Here is an 18,005-nt window from a genome sequence, read left to right on the forward strand (position 1 = left end):
TCAGAAAGAAAGAATAGGGAATGAAACCAAAAATTCTGAAGATACAAAAATTAGAGGAGTACCAGTACCTTACATTGCAAGGGTTTCTGAAAAACTACAAAGGGTCTTTTAGCAACACAAAATTCCTATTTATTTCAAACCAATAAACACTTGAAGGCAAAAATTGGTGCATCCAAAAGATAGAATGCCAAATGAAAAACAAAGTAATGTAGTTTATTCAATACATTGTAAGAATGAAAATTGTAAAGAACAGTAGATTGGGGAGACTAAACAAATTCTCAAAAAAATAATTTATCAACATCGCAGGGATAATACTAGTGGCCCTCAATCGGCAGTACATATGAACCTAAAAGCTAGCAACGACTCATTTGACGACAATGAGATTAAAATCTTAGCGAAAGAACATAGATGCTTTGAAAGGGGAGAAAAAGAGGCGATTCTCATTAAATAACTAAATCCTTCATTAAACCGGTATAACAATAAATCATAAGTAAAATGATACATAATAAAATAGCAGATAGAACTATACATTGAAAGCAATTTTAAACAAGTGGGTTTTGAGGTGAGCCTTGAAAATAGGGAGGGAGTCAATATTGCGGATGTTGGGTGGAAGAGAATTCCAGAGTTTGGGAGCAGAGCGGCTGAAAGCTCTGCATCCCATCGTGGTGAGACGGGCAGAGGGCACATAGAGGTGAATGGAGGACGAGGATCTGAGGGACCGAGAGGGAACAGAGATTTGAAGCAGGTCAGAAAGATAGGGAGCTCGCATTGTAGAAATGTACATTTCACAGCAGCAGAGGGATGAAAGGGATGTTTTTTGATTTATTAACAGTCTTTCAAATGTGAAAAATAGCCCTTATCAGTTCATACATTTGTCTCAAGGAATATGCAAGATATGGCATTTACATACTATTTTGCAGATACTGGGAGGAGGAAATGTAAATATATTAAAATAACGTACACACTGTGATTTATCAAGATTGCGTTTCAATCGAAAGTGGAAAGTTAAAGAAATCAACATTCATTGAAAAATGGAATCACTTTCAACATTCAATACATATTATTACACAACGAAATACCCAAGCTCAATAATATCTACTTGTGTTAAACTCCTCAAAATCATGGATGGATTGTCCTGACCGCGCACTCTACAAACTCGCCACGGATGCAAGTTCGTGGATTTGCATATCATTTTCCAAAGTAGATGCACAGAACCTCAGCTCCAGAAGAAAGATTCAAAAGAAGCTAACACAATTTGTGTCGCGACAAAAGGTATATTATACCGTGACCGTAAAGTTTACTTGAGAGTTATGAAAGGCGCTCAGTGGCTTGTAAGTTCATGTGTCCCGTTTTTCTTAACTCAAATGTTCGTAAGCTGGGGAGACTGCATGTCTTGTCAAACATATTGTAGTAATGCCAATTGTTTTTTTAAATGTGTTTTATCGGTGTTCCATAATAATGGTTTTTGACATCCTTATCAGGGGCAGATACATTTACACTCACTTAATTTCTCTAACTTCACTTCCCCTTCGTTGTATTAAGTTCATCCTGTCTACTTGATATCTAATTTAAAACAGATTATTTACTTACAGTGTATTGTAGGTGTTCAAATATCTGACATGTTTCGGCGTATTCTTCCGCCTTCGTCCACCTACAATACACTGTCAGTAAGTAAAGAATCTGTTTTAAATTCACTTCCCCTTGATCACCACACAAGACAACATTGCTCAGCCCATGTCAAGCAACAAGGTTTTGAAGCCAGCCACAGGTTGCTCTGAAGTCTCTGATGCTCAATGTACTGTTGAATTCGCCTCCTCTCGTATTATATTTCCAGTTTGCAGGAAGATTTTAATACAATAACAGTTTCCACCCATTTCCTTGAGCCTCAATCAATTCACTTTGAGCACGGGAATTGGCAAAATCGGACTGAGCTAGAATCACTTCACACACAATACACATTGAAATTTGTGCTAGTTCCGTGTTAGTATCTTAGAACTCATTTTCGGCATTCTCATGCTCATGTAACGTCAGGTATGGCTCTTCAGACCAAACGTATCTGGTAACGGCCACATTGGGGTGTTGTTGATGGAATGTGTGTTCAGCAGCGCTAGTGAAGGCAGCAGTGTGGCTTTGTTTACGTACATGTTTACAGGTGTTTTAAAGCTGCCGTGGGGATATCATGGGCACAGTCTTGTTGACACAATAGGGTGCTCCAAAGCTGTTGGCCTTCGAATAATAAACATCTAACTATTTAGCATAGAGGTTACGCTAAGACATACAGCATCCGTATCAACCCTCGCGAGCCGCACGAACATTAAACTTTCATATCAAGGTGGGGGCCTCAAATTAGCATCCTGTGGACCGCTGCATCCCTGCATTTTAACAAATGCCGTTTTACATTGCAAAAGAGTGTACTATTTGGGGTTGGAATGTGCCACGAGTTTCTCAAATAATAGAAGGGTTTTAACACCAACTCTCAGGCTCGAGCTGTTCCTTCCAGCCTATGTGCCTTTCGTGATTACACCTGCTCGGGGGAGGCGAATCATCTTCCTCGACAACCAGAACAATCCACTTGAGAACGATTCAGGGACTTGAGAATGAAGGGACCTGGATGAATAAGATTAGCTGCAGGCAACAGTGACATTTGTAAGCACAAGAAAAAATATTTAAAAATATATATATATTTTGCCGTGTTGTCTTCACCACAGTGAGGATTATTTAGCCATTTATTGTTTTGGTTAATAGAATAGCGACTTATTGTGGGAGAGTTCAACTTTTTACACTTTCAGACAAGCTTTCCAAAGACTGACAATGTGAGGGTTAAACAGTAACATTCGTGACTCTGTCGAGCTTGACACGAGAACAATTCTTTATTGACCGTATTTTCAGGGTCTCTCAAAGAATGACTCACAACCGCAAACTATGAATCTATTTTGTTGTGACTTTGATGAAGATCAGATAGTACGGGTATTTAATGCTATTTTATAGGTTGATATAAATCCATTTTTTTCTTAGATTTCAGATATGAAAACATGAGGTGGAATACTATAGTAGTTAAACGTTTTGTGGATGTTTCCAAAACCTGCCTTCTGTTGAGATCTTCAGCGCTTTCGCAATGCATTTGGGAGAATAAAGACTTGAGATGGTCCTTCTTGTTTAGGTCGTACAAGTAGGATGTTTATTTGCCGGAGCACAGAGAGCAGCCGCTACTCTCACCGTCGTAACTTTCTTAACACCCTCAGACCATGTAATTAATGTAAATACATGATAGACTCCTGATTGCTTTAATCAGTGTGAATATACAAACATATACAAAATACATTGATTTTATATATATTTATATATGATATACAGTGTGGTTGCGGCCACAACTGCCATGTAACCACGAAGATGCAATCTTGTTTGCGTGCGAGAGGAACAGCAAGACAATGTAAACTGCATGTATTTTTTTGTTGTTGTAGTATTGCAAGCGGTCTTCGGATTATCAAGGAGAAAATGCCATTTTAAGAAACACTCAATAAGTAGGACAAAAACAATCCTTAAAATACAACTGGCAGCATATTACCCTTTTAATTTGAACACAATACCTTTCAGTGTAGGGCAGTTTGCGTTGTGGTTCGCTTATCCAATCAATCTCTAAAAATAAAAACATATTGTTTTGTGTACATTCAATTTTAATTAGAAAATACTCAATTATGATTGTCAGGTACATTCATTTTTTTCCCTTTCAATTCAAAATATAACTGGTGAAATGCCAAAGATGAAAATGGCAGTTTCATGACAGTAAAAATTAGTGTTCAATAAAGCGATAACTTCATTGCAATTACATTCAGTCAGCAACAGTTTTAATGAACTACATTTTAAAACCATGGGGATTTCACCAAAAAAATATATTATTAACAAACTTATTGTCGTGGAAAATTACCTTTTTTAATGCATTAACATATGTGGTCGCAAAAACAAAAAAGACATCAAAGACCTGATGAAAACAAGGATGTTTGCCCCAAATGTTACAGAATTATAATTTGATATATGTATATTTTTACCTGGATGAAAAAAAATACACAAAAAAAATTTAACATAGCAAAAGTAACACGCACACACGCACGCACACACACACACACACACACACACACACACGCACACACACACACACACACACACACACACACACACACACACACACACACGCACGCACGCACGCACGCACGCACACACACACAAAATCAGACTTTCAGCCGCAGGACAAATTAAATATGTCCCTCTTCTCTCTTTACTCGAGCCCATCTTGAGGTATTTCAGAGTCACTTTCAATACATGCTTTACATATTACTCTTCCTGCATTTGATATAAATGTCAAATTTAGTGTGAGGGAATTCGCAGTCGATTTGAATGTCAATGTACATTTCTTCTGAAAAGTTGGGAAAATCCAATAAAATTGCAAAACATTTGTTGCATCCGCTGGCGCTGGAGCCTATCCCAGCTGTCTACGGGCACAAGGCGTGGGACACCCTGTATTGGTTGCTAGCCAATCGCAGGGCACACAAAGACATACGACAACGGTAGGGACAATTTGAAGTGTTCAATCTGCCTGCCATGCATGTTTTTGGAATGTGGGAGGAAACCGGAGGACCCAGAGAAAACCCACGCAGGAGAACATGCAAACTCCACACAGGAAGGCCAAAGCGGGACGCGAACCAGCGACCTCCGCACTGCGAAGCCGGCGTGCTAAGCACTCGACTACCGGGCCGTCCCAGTACAGCAATTGAGTGAGAAAAAGACAACTGCCCAAAATTATACCACATGTATGCTATGCGATGACAAAATGACAGAGTAACTTTGTGGACTGCGGTGCATCAGTACGTTTGCAGATTTGGAAAAAAAAGCATCATTTATGTTGAGACATTGAAAACTTGATGAAATCCAATCCTCTTCAAAATTTGAGCAGAAAGGGCAAAAACAATATGGTGAGCAGGTAGGTGTCCAAGTGTGCACCAAGCACAGATCCACTGCCATCCTGAACTGCTCTCGATCCTAAGAGGCGGACAACACATAGAGTCGGTTAACAAGTAACCACTTGTAGTTCCAGTCTAGTCCTATGTGTGTTGACATATTCACACACACACACACACACACACACACACACACACACACACACACACACACACACACACACACACACACACACACACACACACACACACACACACACATACATACACACAGAACCTACAATAGGGAAAACCAGCACTGGAACAAGAGATAAGATAGGAAAAATAACAATCCTAAACATTGAGAACTGTGTGCCACAGTACACCAGATACGGTCTCGTATGCTGTGAGAAATTATCCAAAATGTGTCCCTGTGCGGTCTATCAATTTGCTGTATACTTCGGTGAGTGGCAGGAGTCCGGCTAATCACACAATACGATGCAATGACTCTGCAGCCAATCACAGCATTGACAGTACTTGCGCGTGTTTTCTGATCCATAACAATAACAGCGCGGCAACAGTAAATAATGCTAATGCTCATCCCTTTTTATGGCGATACGACCGGGTTATAAATGTGATATGTCGACTCCGCAAACCAAAACAAGAATAAACAGAGAACAGTGATACCTCGGCTTACGAACTATTTTTCGGGATACACACAGAGCACCACAATGAGTTATGTGTCATTCGCGAACGAGCCCGTTCTCCTAACAAGGAAATGGCTGCCGACAATGTTTTGTCCTCTATTCCCCACTCCTTTGGTTAAAGCCGCACATGATTGGTCAAGAACGCAGTAGTGAGAGGGGTTACACAAACACAGAGCTGCAAATTAAAATAGATAGGCAGACGACAGAGAGTGCGAAAATGGATAGAAAACAGTCAAATTTGGACTTGTTTCAACTTTATTGATATGAAAAACAGTGATTGTTGCAAACAATAAAGATATCTGGATGCAACACAATTAAATACTGTACATGGATGAAAAACCAAAACTGCAACGTTTACATAACTTACGTGACGTTCGAGAGTGGCTGAATAGAATGCCGGCGCGCAGCTGTGACGTTACAACAGCTTTTTGACTGACTCAAGAAACACAAAAAGTGATGTTGGTTGCCCTTTAATGCACAGTATGGAATGTACAGTCATTTTCAAAATCATGACGCTTCAGCAGACAAAACAACAAACATTGTTGCAAAAAACGCTTGCATTCATGTAACAGTACATGTACATAACACTGCAATTAGTATGTATGTAAGCTATTTAAAAAAGTCATCAATCTTCTTCTGCTTCCCATTTTTATATTTTAATATGAACACTTCCATCTTGTTTAACGTTTCTAAAAAACCGGATGCATTTTCTACGGATTCAAAGAAAGATCGCGTGTCCGCAACCCCTTGCAACGCTTTTGTCGAAGTTGCAAAAGGTCGCTTCTTCTTCATCGTCATCAGCATCATCATCATCACGGGAATCTACTGTGGCATACTTGGCTTTGACCTCCGCTGCGATATCCGCATCTGATGAGCTTGGGAATGTCGCAATGTCTTTGTCGACTGCGACATACGATGCAATGTCGGCGACTTTTAGCTTTTCAGCCAACACTGCAAGAGGAATGTTGTCGTCATCCTCTTCGTTAGCTGCAGATGTTTCCTCACTGCACCCTGGATTTTCAAATTTGCAGTGACGGAAGCAGTTCTTGATGGTGTTTTCGGACACCGTGCTCCACGCTTTGGAAATTGCTCTGATGGCATCCAAAACAGTCCATTGTTGAAGACACACGAGCAGCCGTCTGATACACACGAGCTGCCGTCTGAAAATGGCGTCTGCTCGGGAGAGCTGCTCACGTAACAAGACACGTGACCAAGTTGACCAATGGCGCGACGGATATATCGATGTAAACAACAAAAATGGCTAGTTCAAATGCAGAGTGTAGACTGCAAGGTTAAAATATCCCATCAATCAGGCTCCACAAACAACCCGCACAAGCCATCTGTACACTTGATGTAAAAAGCAATCAACCCAGCTAAACAGAAAATAATTGATGAGGAACTTGGTAAAATGATCGCAGAGAAAGCACGGCAACTTCACTCGGATATCGTCAAGAGGCAAACTGGAAGTTCGTCATCAATTGATGTCTTACAGACAGTGTATTGTAGGTGGTCAAATACCTGACATGTTTTGGCATATACTTCCGCCTTCGTCAGAGTGTCACAGATGTTGTTGTGACGCGACTTTTTTCAGCTGGTGTTTCTATGAGGGCGTGACCTACCTGTCAAATCTGACAGGCAAGTCACGCCCCCCGGTGTCGGTGTCCGCTCGTCCCTCCAAGATACTGCTCCAGGTGGTAGAGAGCATGTAAGCTCCCTCATCCCTGTTGATGGTCCTAGGTCCTCGTCTCCACATCTGAACACCCCACTATTCATAAGTTGTCAGTCGTCAGAACATTACATGAACGCACCACAATAATCATGGACCCGGAGGACAGAACACAGGAGGAAAAACATATACAACACGCACTACAAAAATGCCAATATCCTCAGTGGGCAGTTGCAGTGCAGGTGCAGAGCAGTTCGAAAACGAAAACAACACAGGACAGGGCAGAAAGAAAAAGGAAACAAACACAGAGGAAACAAGAGCACAGGGGAATGGTAACATTGCCATAGATAAGAGGGATCACAGAACGCATACAAATAACACTCAGGAAACACAACATAAACACACCGGTCAAACCGCACACAACTCTCCGACAGATCTTGGTACACCCAAAGGACAAAATACACCCGGAAAATAAATGCAACTCAATATATGAAATCCCATGCAAGTCATGCAATAAATCATACATCGGGGAGAAAGGAAGGAGTTTTAATACAAGAAAAAAAGAGCACAAGAAGGAGTGTGAGAAGCAGTAATGCAAACAAGAGCAATAAAAGAAAAAGCACAACTGGAACACCATAAATCAGCCATCACAGACCACTGCAAAACAGAAAATCACATCATGGACTGGGAGAAGGCCAGAGTCATCCGCACCGAAGAAAACAAACATCAGCGCTGGATCAGGAAGGCCATTGAAATCCGGAAGCAAGAACCAAGGACCATCAACAGGGATGAGGGAGCTTACATGCTCTCTACCACCTGGAGCAGTTCCTGGAGGGACGAGCGGACAGCGGGGGGCGTGATTTACCTGTCAGATTTGACAGGTAGGTCACGCCCTCATAGCAACACCAGCTGAAAAAAGGCGCGTCACAACAACATCCGTGACACTCTGACGAAGGCGGAAGTATACGCCGAAACATGTCAGGTATTTGAACATCTATAATACACTGTCTGTGTATTGTAAGTGTGAAGACAAGAATCTGATTTTCCAATGGAAACATACGGACCAAATGGAACCTGGACTAGCTGAAGTGACACATACAGCTGAAAAGTCATTTGAATGATGATAGAATTATACGACTGAAAAAAAGGCATTGGCATAATATTGTGGTAGAGCGCAAAGGATTGGGAGAAAAAGAACTGGTTGCCACACAGGAAAAAAAAAGTTAAAGTTCCAATTGATTCCAGTCCAGCAGAAACTGAAATCAAAGTAGTTTGGTATCGAAACCATAACATCCAGTGATGCAAATACAGATACATAATTTAGATTGTGATATGAGAAGTCTACAAAGCAATTGATAAAAACTGCAATATCATTGATGAGCTTTCAGGGTTTGATTCAAATGTAATTCGGACTGTACGGAATGTGGAGCTACAGAAGAAAATAATGTGTTTGTTGTTTACCTTTATTACATAGTACTTTGTGATTATTTTCAAAATACTACACTCAACAAACACAATGCAGTGGAAGCTCTACTAGTGAAATTAATTGGTTCTGGGGGAAATTTCTTAACTAGACAATTTTTAAGTAGAGCTGTGTTTTCCAAACCCCTCAAAATTCAGACATATTTTTTAAAACCCTAGAAATGCATCAAAATATGAAACAAAATTCATGTTACAACTAGATTATTGCACAATAAATGAGACTTGCGTGTAATGTAAAAAACAGAATAAATAATAAAAAGAAGTAATTTATTATTTAACTGCACCCTCATCATTTTTTTTGTCCTTTTTAGTTCATGTTTTCTCTCAGAAGTGATTTTTTGCCTGGCGTTTTGTCAAGACCTGATCCAAGGATGTTTGCCTTTGTGGGCTCTCTACAATCATTTGAACATGTCTAAGGCAAACATCAGCATAGTAAACCATCGCCGGACTGGTGAGCATTTTTTTCTGGATGATCACATTTACATAAAACTATCAGACCCTCATGACCCGAGGGGCGAATGATTAATAAACTAATAACTGACACTAAAAAATAACTGAATAACTGAAACTAAAAAACTCAACTAAAACAAAGTATTACAAAAACAAACAAAATACACTAACAAATATTAAAAGCAAAACTAAAACTACAAAATAAACTAAAGGAAAGCATTTAACATTTTCAAACATTCAAAATCTAACTATTATAAAAAGATAAATGCCAAAATATGTGCACATATACACATACACAGGCAGAGACAGGCAGAGACACACACCGACACACACACACACACACACACACACACACACACACATACACACACGCACACACACGCACACACACACACACACACACACACACACACACACGCGCACACGCACACACAGACACACACACACACACACACACACACACACACACACACACACACACACACAAAATAAGGTGTGCTCAAACAGAACCAGCATAAAGATTATGTATTTTAAATTATACTTACAGTGGAAAGACAGCATGCAAAATATAAATGAATAAATAAAAAGAAGTGTTACATTGGGAGATGGTTTGAAAACAAAACGATGAAACAGTGGTTAGAATAAGAACAGCCGACATTGACCATTTTCACAAACACACGCTTGTCTTAGTGATTGTTTGATTTTGTCAGCAAGACTACTGGATATCACAAAAGTGTCAGGCCTTTAATAACGGAAACCATGTTATTTGATTGAATCAAAAAGCCTCCAACTTGAGGTATCTGCGCAGTATCCGTGCTGTTCCCAGCACTGTGCTTTTCTGGACCGAGATATCCGATGTCGTTCCTGGGATCTGTTGCAACCACTCATCTAATATAGGGGTTTTCTGCACCCGAGTGCTTCGACCACCACAGGCACGACTGTCACCTTCACCTTCCAGGCTCTCTGAGCACTTGGTACTTCACTAGTTTCTCTTAGGGGTTCCAGTCCATACTACGCACAGATGTTTCACTAGACTATGCCAGCCACCTGGGTATGGCGCTGGTATATCTGTGCCTCTACGGCTCTGGTGCTCAGGGCGTTTTCCTGACCAGCCAGGATGAGTGCCTCTGTGCTGTCCTTTAGCCACTTCAGTTACGATTCGATGGTAAATCTCGGCTTTTCCTCCCATGATGGTCCCTATTCCAGCACCTCATCCTTTGTTCCCCATTGTTTGAGACATTCTCCGAGTACATCATCCATTGGAGCCTTCTCTTTGATGTATTCATGGAGCTTGGATGTTTTATCCTGAACAGTGTCTCTCACACTCAGTAGTCCCCGTACTCCTTCCTTCTAGTTTGTGTAGAGTCTCGGGTGCTGGATTTGGGATGCAACCCACCGTACATGGTTAGAAGCGTTCTGGTATTAACATTCATGGCCTGAATCTCTTCCTTTGGCCACATTATTATTCCTGCAGGGTATGTGATCACTGGCAGAGCATATGTGTTTATTGCCCGGGTGTTGTTCATGCCATTGAGCTGGCTTCGTAGGACTTGCCTAACCCGCTGGAGGTATATAGCGGTAGTCACTTTCCTTGTTGCCAGTTCGAGGTTACCATTGGTTTGTGGTATACCAAGGTACTTGTGTGAAGAACACACAAGGAATGTGTCTCCAATATGGTGAGTAGTTTTACTTTATTTAAATGTTGCTGTACCAATGACCGTTTTGTGTTTGAGGGGCCTTTTATCGAGCATTTTTACCTTTACTAAGTTCATAGGGTTGCTTGTTCTGTAGCCAAAAGTGGACACAAGCCACTGTGTTATTGTGCCGGTTCCAAGCCGGATAAATACAGAGGGTTGTGTCAAGAAAGGCATCTGACGTAAAAGCTTGGCCAAAACAAACATGCAAATCAAATCTCTGAATCTCTGATGTAGGACACTGATTCGCTGTGGTGACCCCTGAAGGGAAAACCCGATAGGAAAAGAACATGCTGCTCAAGTATCATTATGTAAACAAACAAACAAAAAAACAACAACAAACAAACAAATAAATAAATACATACATACATTTAAAAAATGTAAGTGGTACCACTCAGGAAAAACTGAGATGTGCAAGGTATCAAGCAGAGATAAAGTAATCAGTGGTAGAATAAAATACAAGAACAATTATACAGTTTCTGCGGAAAGTCAGTGAACCATTTTGTGTTTGCCAAATGAACTGGATTTGGGATGCAACCCACCGTACATGGTTAGAAGCGTTCTGGTATTAACATTCATGGCCTGAATCTCTTCCTTTGGCCACATTATTATTCCTGCAGGGTATGTGATCACTGGCAGAGCATATGTGTTTATTGCCCGGGTGTTGTTCATGCCATTGAGCAACAGTCATAAAACGCCAGCACCAAGACGGACCTCGTTGGAAATGTTCAATTTTCATTTCCTCCGCTAGCGTTACTGCTCTGAGTGGGATGGTGACAGTCGAAACGCTCCTTCCGCTCGCTCTTCGCTCGCCGATCCATTGCTCGAATATTTCCTCCAACTCCGGCCACCTTGCCTTATGTCCGTATTATGTCACGGCCCCTCCATTCCCATGTTCCTCGGCGTAACTGCTAGCCTTAAGTTTAAACTGAGCTTCATAACCATATCTCTGTGCCATTTTCAGGGTTGTTAAAACAGCAATGTTCTGCATAAAGCACATACCTGTTCGTTTATACACAAACCACGCCCACACATCTCCTCATGGTGGTCTCTAATACGTCCGTACTACAGTGCGCACCTCACATTTTGAAAAAAATCTGAGACGTTTATATGCGCCTTATGGCCGTGAAAATACGGTATATCAAAATAGAAAATATCACTTTGGCGGAAAAAAATAGTGGAATTCCGCTAAATAGCGGACGTCTGGGATCATTGACATCATAAATTTCTCCATAAACTCCAACTATTTCAGAATTCTTCAGCCTGCATTCAAAGAACCTGCTCCTTTCAACATATCACGCCTGTCCACAGACAACTTCACTGGCTCCCTGTCAAACTCAAAATTGACTTAAAAATACTTTGATATACATTTAAAGCCTTCCATAAACTTACTGCCCCCGTCTGACCTTCAAATTTCCATTCCCTCTCGGTTCCGCAGGTCCTAATCCTCCCTCCACCTTTGTGTGTCCTATGCCCGTCTCAACACAATGGGGTGCAGAGGTTTCAGCTGCTCTGCACCCAAACTCTGGAACTCACTTCCACCCAACAGCTGTAATATTGATTCTCCGCCCATCTTCAAATTCCACCTTGAAACCCATCTTTTTAAAATCACATTTGCAGTTTAGATTAATCTTCTTATTTATAACTTTATCTATGGTTTTATTGTTCTTGTTTCGTTGTTGTTTGTGACTGTAAAGTGTCCTTAAGAGTTAAGGAACTTGTAAATAAAATGTACGATTATTATTATCATCCCTCGGGTTCGATTGTACGCAGGTAAAGAATCACTGACATATAGATCTTGTGATCAATAATTTTTAGGCTTGTCTTTTTTTACAAGTGCAATGTTATTTTCTTTTTCTTTTAGTTTGAACTGTCTCATGTGGCATCTGTTATTTAGTTCATTTTCATGGGCTGCACTGCTGCCCCCTGAAGAGAGCATTGCTGCACCGTTATTTTTGGTCCTTTCTTTGCAGCTTTCAAAATATCTGCCAAATTAAAGGCAAGTGTACAAGGTTCATAGACTTACCAAACATAACAAAGCTTGTATTTGAACTCCCCAGTTTGTTTATGGCAACACAAGTGTAGTTACCATAATCACTATCGGACACATTAAAAAATGTCAGTTTGGACAGTGATCCGGTGTTGACAATCTCTGTGCCGTCCAAGCCGTTGATGAATCTGATGATGAAATAAGTGAATGGGTGAATATTTATTTTTAATGCTGAAAACAGATCGAAAAATGTGTCCCATTTGAAAGGGGAAAAATATAAAACGTAATACCTTCTATCATCTTTGTACCACTCAAAGTCAGGTTCTGGCACTGCATCAGCCTCACACTCCAACACTCCTCGTTGTCCCAGTTTCACACCAATGTCTCTTCCATCAGTCACCGTTGGAGCATCTATAACAACACATGGGAGCAATGCTCATGACAATGCAGAAGCCTGTCGAAGAGGTTCACGTAGTTGTGTGCTTTAGACTATGATTACAACTCAATTGTAATTAAAGAGCACTTCAAAACAATGACTGTCATATACAAAGTGAAGCAAATATAATACATCCAACAAGAAAATATCCATCCATCCATTTTCCGTACCGCTTATTTCTCAGTGGGGTGGTGGGGGGTGCTGGAGCCTATCCCAGCTGCCTTCGGGCATTAGGCGGGGGACTCCATGAATTAATTGGTTGCCAGCCAATCGCAGGGCACACAAAGACAAACAACAGTCACTCTCACACTCATAAAAGGGATAATTTGGAGTGTTCAATCTGCCTGCCATGCATATTTTTGGAATGTGGGAGGAAACCGGAGGACCGGGAGAAAACCCACGCGGGGCCGGGGAGAACATGCAAACTCCACACAGGCAGGCCGGAGCGGGATGCGACCTGGCGACCTCTGCACTGGAGAAATGTTATGAACAAATTCATGGTTGTGCTATGGGCTCACCAGTTTCACCCATAGTGGCTAATCTGTACATGGAAGAGATGGAGAAACAGGCCCTCACATCCTTCCCGGGGACAAAACCTAGACACTGGTTTAGATATGTGGACGATACTTTTGTCATAATTAAAAAAACAAGAAATTCAATCCTTCACAGATCACCTCAACTCTGTAGACATCAACATTAAATTTACTCGTGAGGACATTAAAGAGAACCAACTCGCCTTCTTGGATTGTAAAGTAATTATAAAAGAGGACAGAGCGCTAAAAACAGAAGTCTTCAGGAAGGCTACGCACACTGACCATTACTTACTGTTTGACACTAACCACCCTTTAGAACACAAACTAGGAGTTATCAGAACCCTCCAGCATAGGGCTAATCTAATACCAACTAGCATTGAAGGTAGAGAAAAGGAGTCAAAACATATCAGGAGAGCACTCACTGACTGTGGGTACCCTCAGTGGTCATTCAACATTTGTCAGAAAGAAAGAATAGGGAATGAAACCAAAAATTCTCAAGATACAAAAAGGAGAGGAGTAGCAGTACATTACATTTCAGGAGTTTCTGAAAAATTACAAAAAGTCCTTTGGCAACACAAAATTCCTACTTATTTCAAACCGATAAACACGTTAAGGCAAACATTAGTGCATATATATATATATATATATATATCGGGCGGCCCGGTAGTCGAGTGGTTAGCACACCGGCTTCACAGTGCAGAGTGGTCGCCGGTTCGCGTCCCGGTCCGGCCTCCCTGTGTGGAGTTTGCATGTTCTCCGCGGACCCGCGTGGGTTTTCTCCGGGTCCTCCGGTTTCCTCCCACACTCCAAAAACATGCATGGCAGGCAGATTGACCACTCCAAATTGTCCCTAGCTGTGAGTGTGAGAGTGACTGTTGTACGTCTTTGTGTGCCCTGCGATTGGCTGGCAACCAATTCAGGGTGTCCCCGCCTCGTGCCCGAAGACAGCTGAGATAGGCTCCAGCAACCCCCGCGACCCGAATGAGGAATAAGCGGTACGGAAAATGAGATGAGATGAGATATATATATATATATATATAGTAAAGTCTCGTTATATCGATATCGGTTATATCGATAGTACTGCTTATTACGATACTATTTCTATGAACTCAAGGAGAAAATTACATGCCCGCAGGATCGGATATATCGATAGTCCGGTTATAGCGATATTTTTTCAGACTCCCGAGAATATCGATATAACGAGACTTTAATATATATATATATATATATATATATATATATATATATATATATATATATATATATATATATATATATATATATATATATATATATATATATATGTACCGTTTGCGACGCGCCGTTTGCGTCGCGCCGATCCCTCCCACGCGAGCGCCGACACCCACCCCCGATTGCTGTGCTGTCATGCTAGAGAAAATTGTCAGATGCGTTTGTTAAGAAACAGTTATTTTGTATCCTCATGTTGTGCAATCCTGCTCCGGCAAATAAACATCCTACTTGTTCAATATTGTCACGATCGGATTGGCAGCTGGAGGCGGGGCCGCGCCTCCCTGCTTCCACCACCTCCTTCATCAGGACACCGGGTACTAAAACGGGACGCTGTCAACTTTGTATTTGTACTTTGTATTACCCTGGACTTTCTATATCTTCGGTGATCGTGTTTTACCCAGTCCGAGGCCCCCCCACATCCCGTTAGTAGTATTATCTTTCGGGATTGTTCCTTTCCTGCACCACCGTGTGCGAGTTGCTTTTCGCCATTGGCGTAGTATGCCGGTCGGTTCTCCCTTTCCCCCCCCCCCCCCCCCCGACTCGTATTTTTTATGTTTTATTATTCCCTTGGTGCTCTTTTTGGGACAAGTGCTTTGTGTTGTCTCTTAATAAATCACCCTGCACGAACCTCTGTCTCTGTCTGAGGATTCAGACATTCAATTTCGCTCTCTGCCTTGTCCGGAACGTGACAGCTCTCAACAAGAATACCTAATATATATTGCTTTTTTTGGTTGTTTTTGTATTTTTTTGTGTTTTCTTTTGTCACTTTGTGTTGTTGTGCGTCGTGTGGAATGGATACGGATTGTTTTTCAGCATTTTTGACCACGACATTCATCAAGGAGGAGACTGTGCTGAGCGGTCGCGCCTTTTCAGCAGCAATATGCCAGTACTGTTTTTGAATGGGAGGAATGTCGGTGCCATTCGACTGCCATCGCTGGACACCACTGCGGCCATTGTGCTTTTTTTTGCGCCTGTAATGGACAGCATCTTCACAGCCCCGCTTTGTTCAGCGGAAAGGTCGGTGCTGTTGGACAGTTTGCGGCTGGATGGATGCATGGCTTGAGGAGCCCGCGATAAGAAGAAAGGAGTGGCAGCGCAGAGCGCCGATGCGTGTGTGGAACTGTTGCGGCTTGGAATTGAAGCAGATTTATGTGGGACAGGAGATGTGAGACAATCTCTTCTCGTCAATGGATGCTACAGCTGCGTGTTTGCTTTCAACATTTAGCTTGTAGTCGACGTGCACATTCCACCATGATGTCCCTGATCCACTGGTGGAAAGACGCTTTGATCCCTCCTTTTTCATCTAGAACTGCTTCATGTCATCACAAAGAGGGTACAGCAAGTCCTGAAGAATGAATGACTCTCTGTGTCTTTGTTTTGTGATATTGTCTTTGTGCTGTCATATTATTTGTTTAGTTTTTTTTGTTCTTTTGACTTCAAGACAGCGCCGCGAGAGTGGCTGCCTTTCCAGCAGCTCATGTATTTTGTTTTTCTACTTTCATTCCTTTCCACTTTGCTGCTGTGAAATGTAAATTTTTCCACTGTGAGACTAATAAAGGCAAATCCAATCCAATCCAATCGAAGTGTTTTTGTTCAATATTGTCAACTAATATCTGGATTAATTTTAGGCATTTTTCCCTCAATTTCTGTTGACTCGCCCCTCTGTTAAATCTCGTTTGTTCCTGACTCAGAAGGCAATGCTAATAATGAATGTTAATTGCTGTAATGTGGCAGTTGAGGAAGGAGAACACACGATCGACTGGAGTATGTCTTATTCAAACTGCTAACAAGTGGAACTGAGTCAAACAGCAAATGCAGTGAAATATATGTAACATGCACCCGCCCAATCCCGTGCACCTGCTGGGTGAGATGCCTGGTCCTAGTGCCAGCAAAACAGCCCCCCCCCACCCCCAGAACACCCAGAAGGAAGGTCAAGGCGAACATTTTGCAGGGGGCTTGACCAGCCTGCCACAACGACTACGAAGTCCGTCGTTCGGTGGTCAAGGTGAAATTATTCGGGCAGGTGATCCGGGAGAGACCTGAGTGGGGGAACGACACACAACCCTGGCATGCCGCGGTGAGGTTGGAGGTTTCGGAGGGCGTCCGCGACATGGGACCTGGGCCGTCGAAACGTCCTCGCCTGAAACTAAATGAGCCGGTTTCAGTCTGTCTATTGAAATGCCCTCCCCTTGCCCACCCATATCGAGAACAAAAGTCTTTTCGCCGTGTTCGAGCACTCTAAACGGGCCATCGTATGGCGGCCGGAGGGGAGACCGGTGGTTATCGTGATGCACAAAAAGAAACCGGGCTGACCTAAGAGCAGACGGAACGAATATTTTGGAGACGCAGTGGTGAAATGGTGCTGGAGTCAGGGGCTAGCCTGGCAAAAGGGGGAAAGAAAGTGCACCCGAAGCTTCAGGCAGAAATTCACCAGGGACGCAGAGTGGCTGACCGAGTACTGACTCCGCCGGAGTGGCGATAAGATCTTTTTTTGGGTCAGAACGTAACCCGAGCCGGACCCACGGAAGCCGGTCGACCGAGTTACCGTCCGATAGTGCGGCCCGTTGCACGGCTTTAAGTGACCGGTGGAAACGTTCGCACATCCCGTTACCCTGCGGGTGGTAGGCCATAGTGCGGTGTACCTGCACACCCAAGGACTGCGCCATGACTGACCAGAGCTCGGACACAAACTGGGCGCCTCTGTCCGAAGTAATATCGGATGACGTGCTGAAACGTGCGACCCAGGACGACAGAAATACGTGGGTGATATCTGCCGAGGTCGTGGAGAACAGGGGGACTGGACTGCTTCCAGCCACCTAGTGGTCCAATCGACCATAGTGAGGAGATGTGTGCAACCCTGCGAAG

General features: G+C 42.4%; 1 protein-coding gene across 5 annotated transcripts in view; it reads right to left on the bottom strand.

Moving 5' to 3' along the window:
* Nucleotides 1-818: 818 nt before the first annotated feature.
* Nucleotides 819-18,005, bottom strand: part of ntm (neurotrimin) — a 79,877-nt gene continuing 62,690 nt past the window's right edge. For 3 of the 5 annotated variants that reach the window (XM_089016854.1, XM_089016855.1, XM_089016850.1), the window contains 3 exons: nt 13,211-13,331; nt 12,957-13,108; nt 819-5,034 (listed from right to left, as the gene is read on the bottom strand). In XM_089016854.1, coding sequence (XP_088872980.1) covers nt 4,934-5,034; nt 12,957-13,108; nt 13,211-13,331 — 374 coding nt within the window. In that variant the 3' untranslated portion in view covers nt 819-4,933. Of the gene's footprint in view, nt 5,035-9,656; nt 9,777-12,956; nt 13,109-13,210; nt 13,332-18,005 lie in introns of those variants that run through there. The other 2 variants (XM_089016852.1, XM_089016853.1) reach the window with 2 other exon arrangements.

This window comes from Hippocampus bargibanti, linkage group LG16 (assembly GCF_051943395.1).
Source record: "Hippocampus bargibanti isolate YZ-2025 linkage group LG16, ASM5194339v1, whole genome shotgun sequence".
Taxonomy (NCBI): Eukaryota; Metazoa; Chordata; class Actinopteri; order Syngnathiformes; family Syngnathidae; genus Hippocampus; species Hippocampus bargibanti.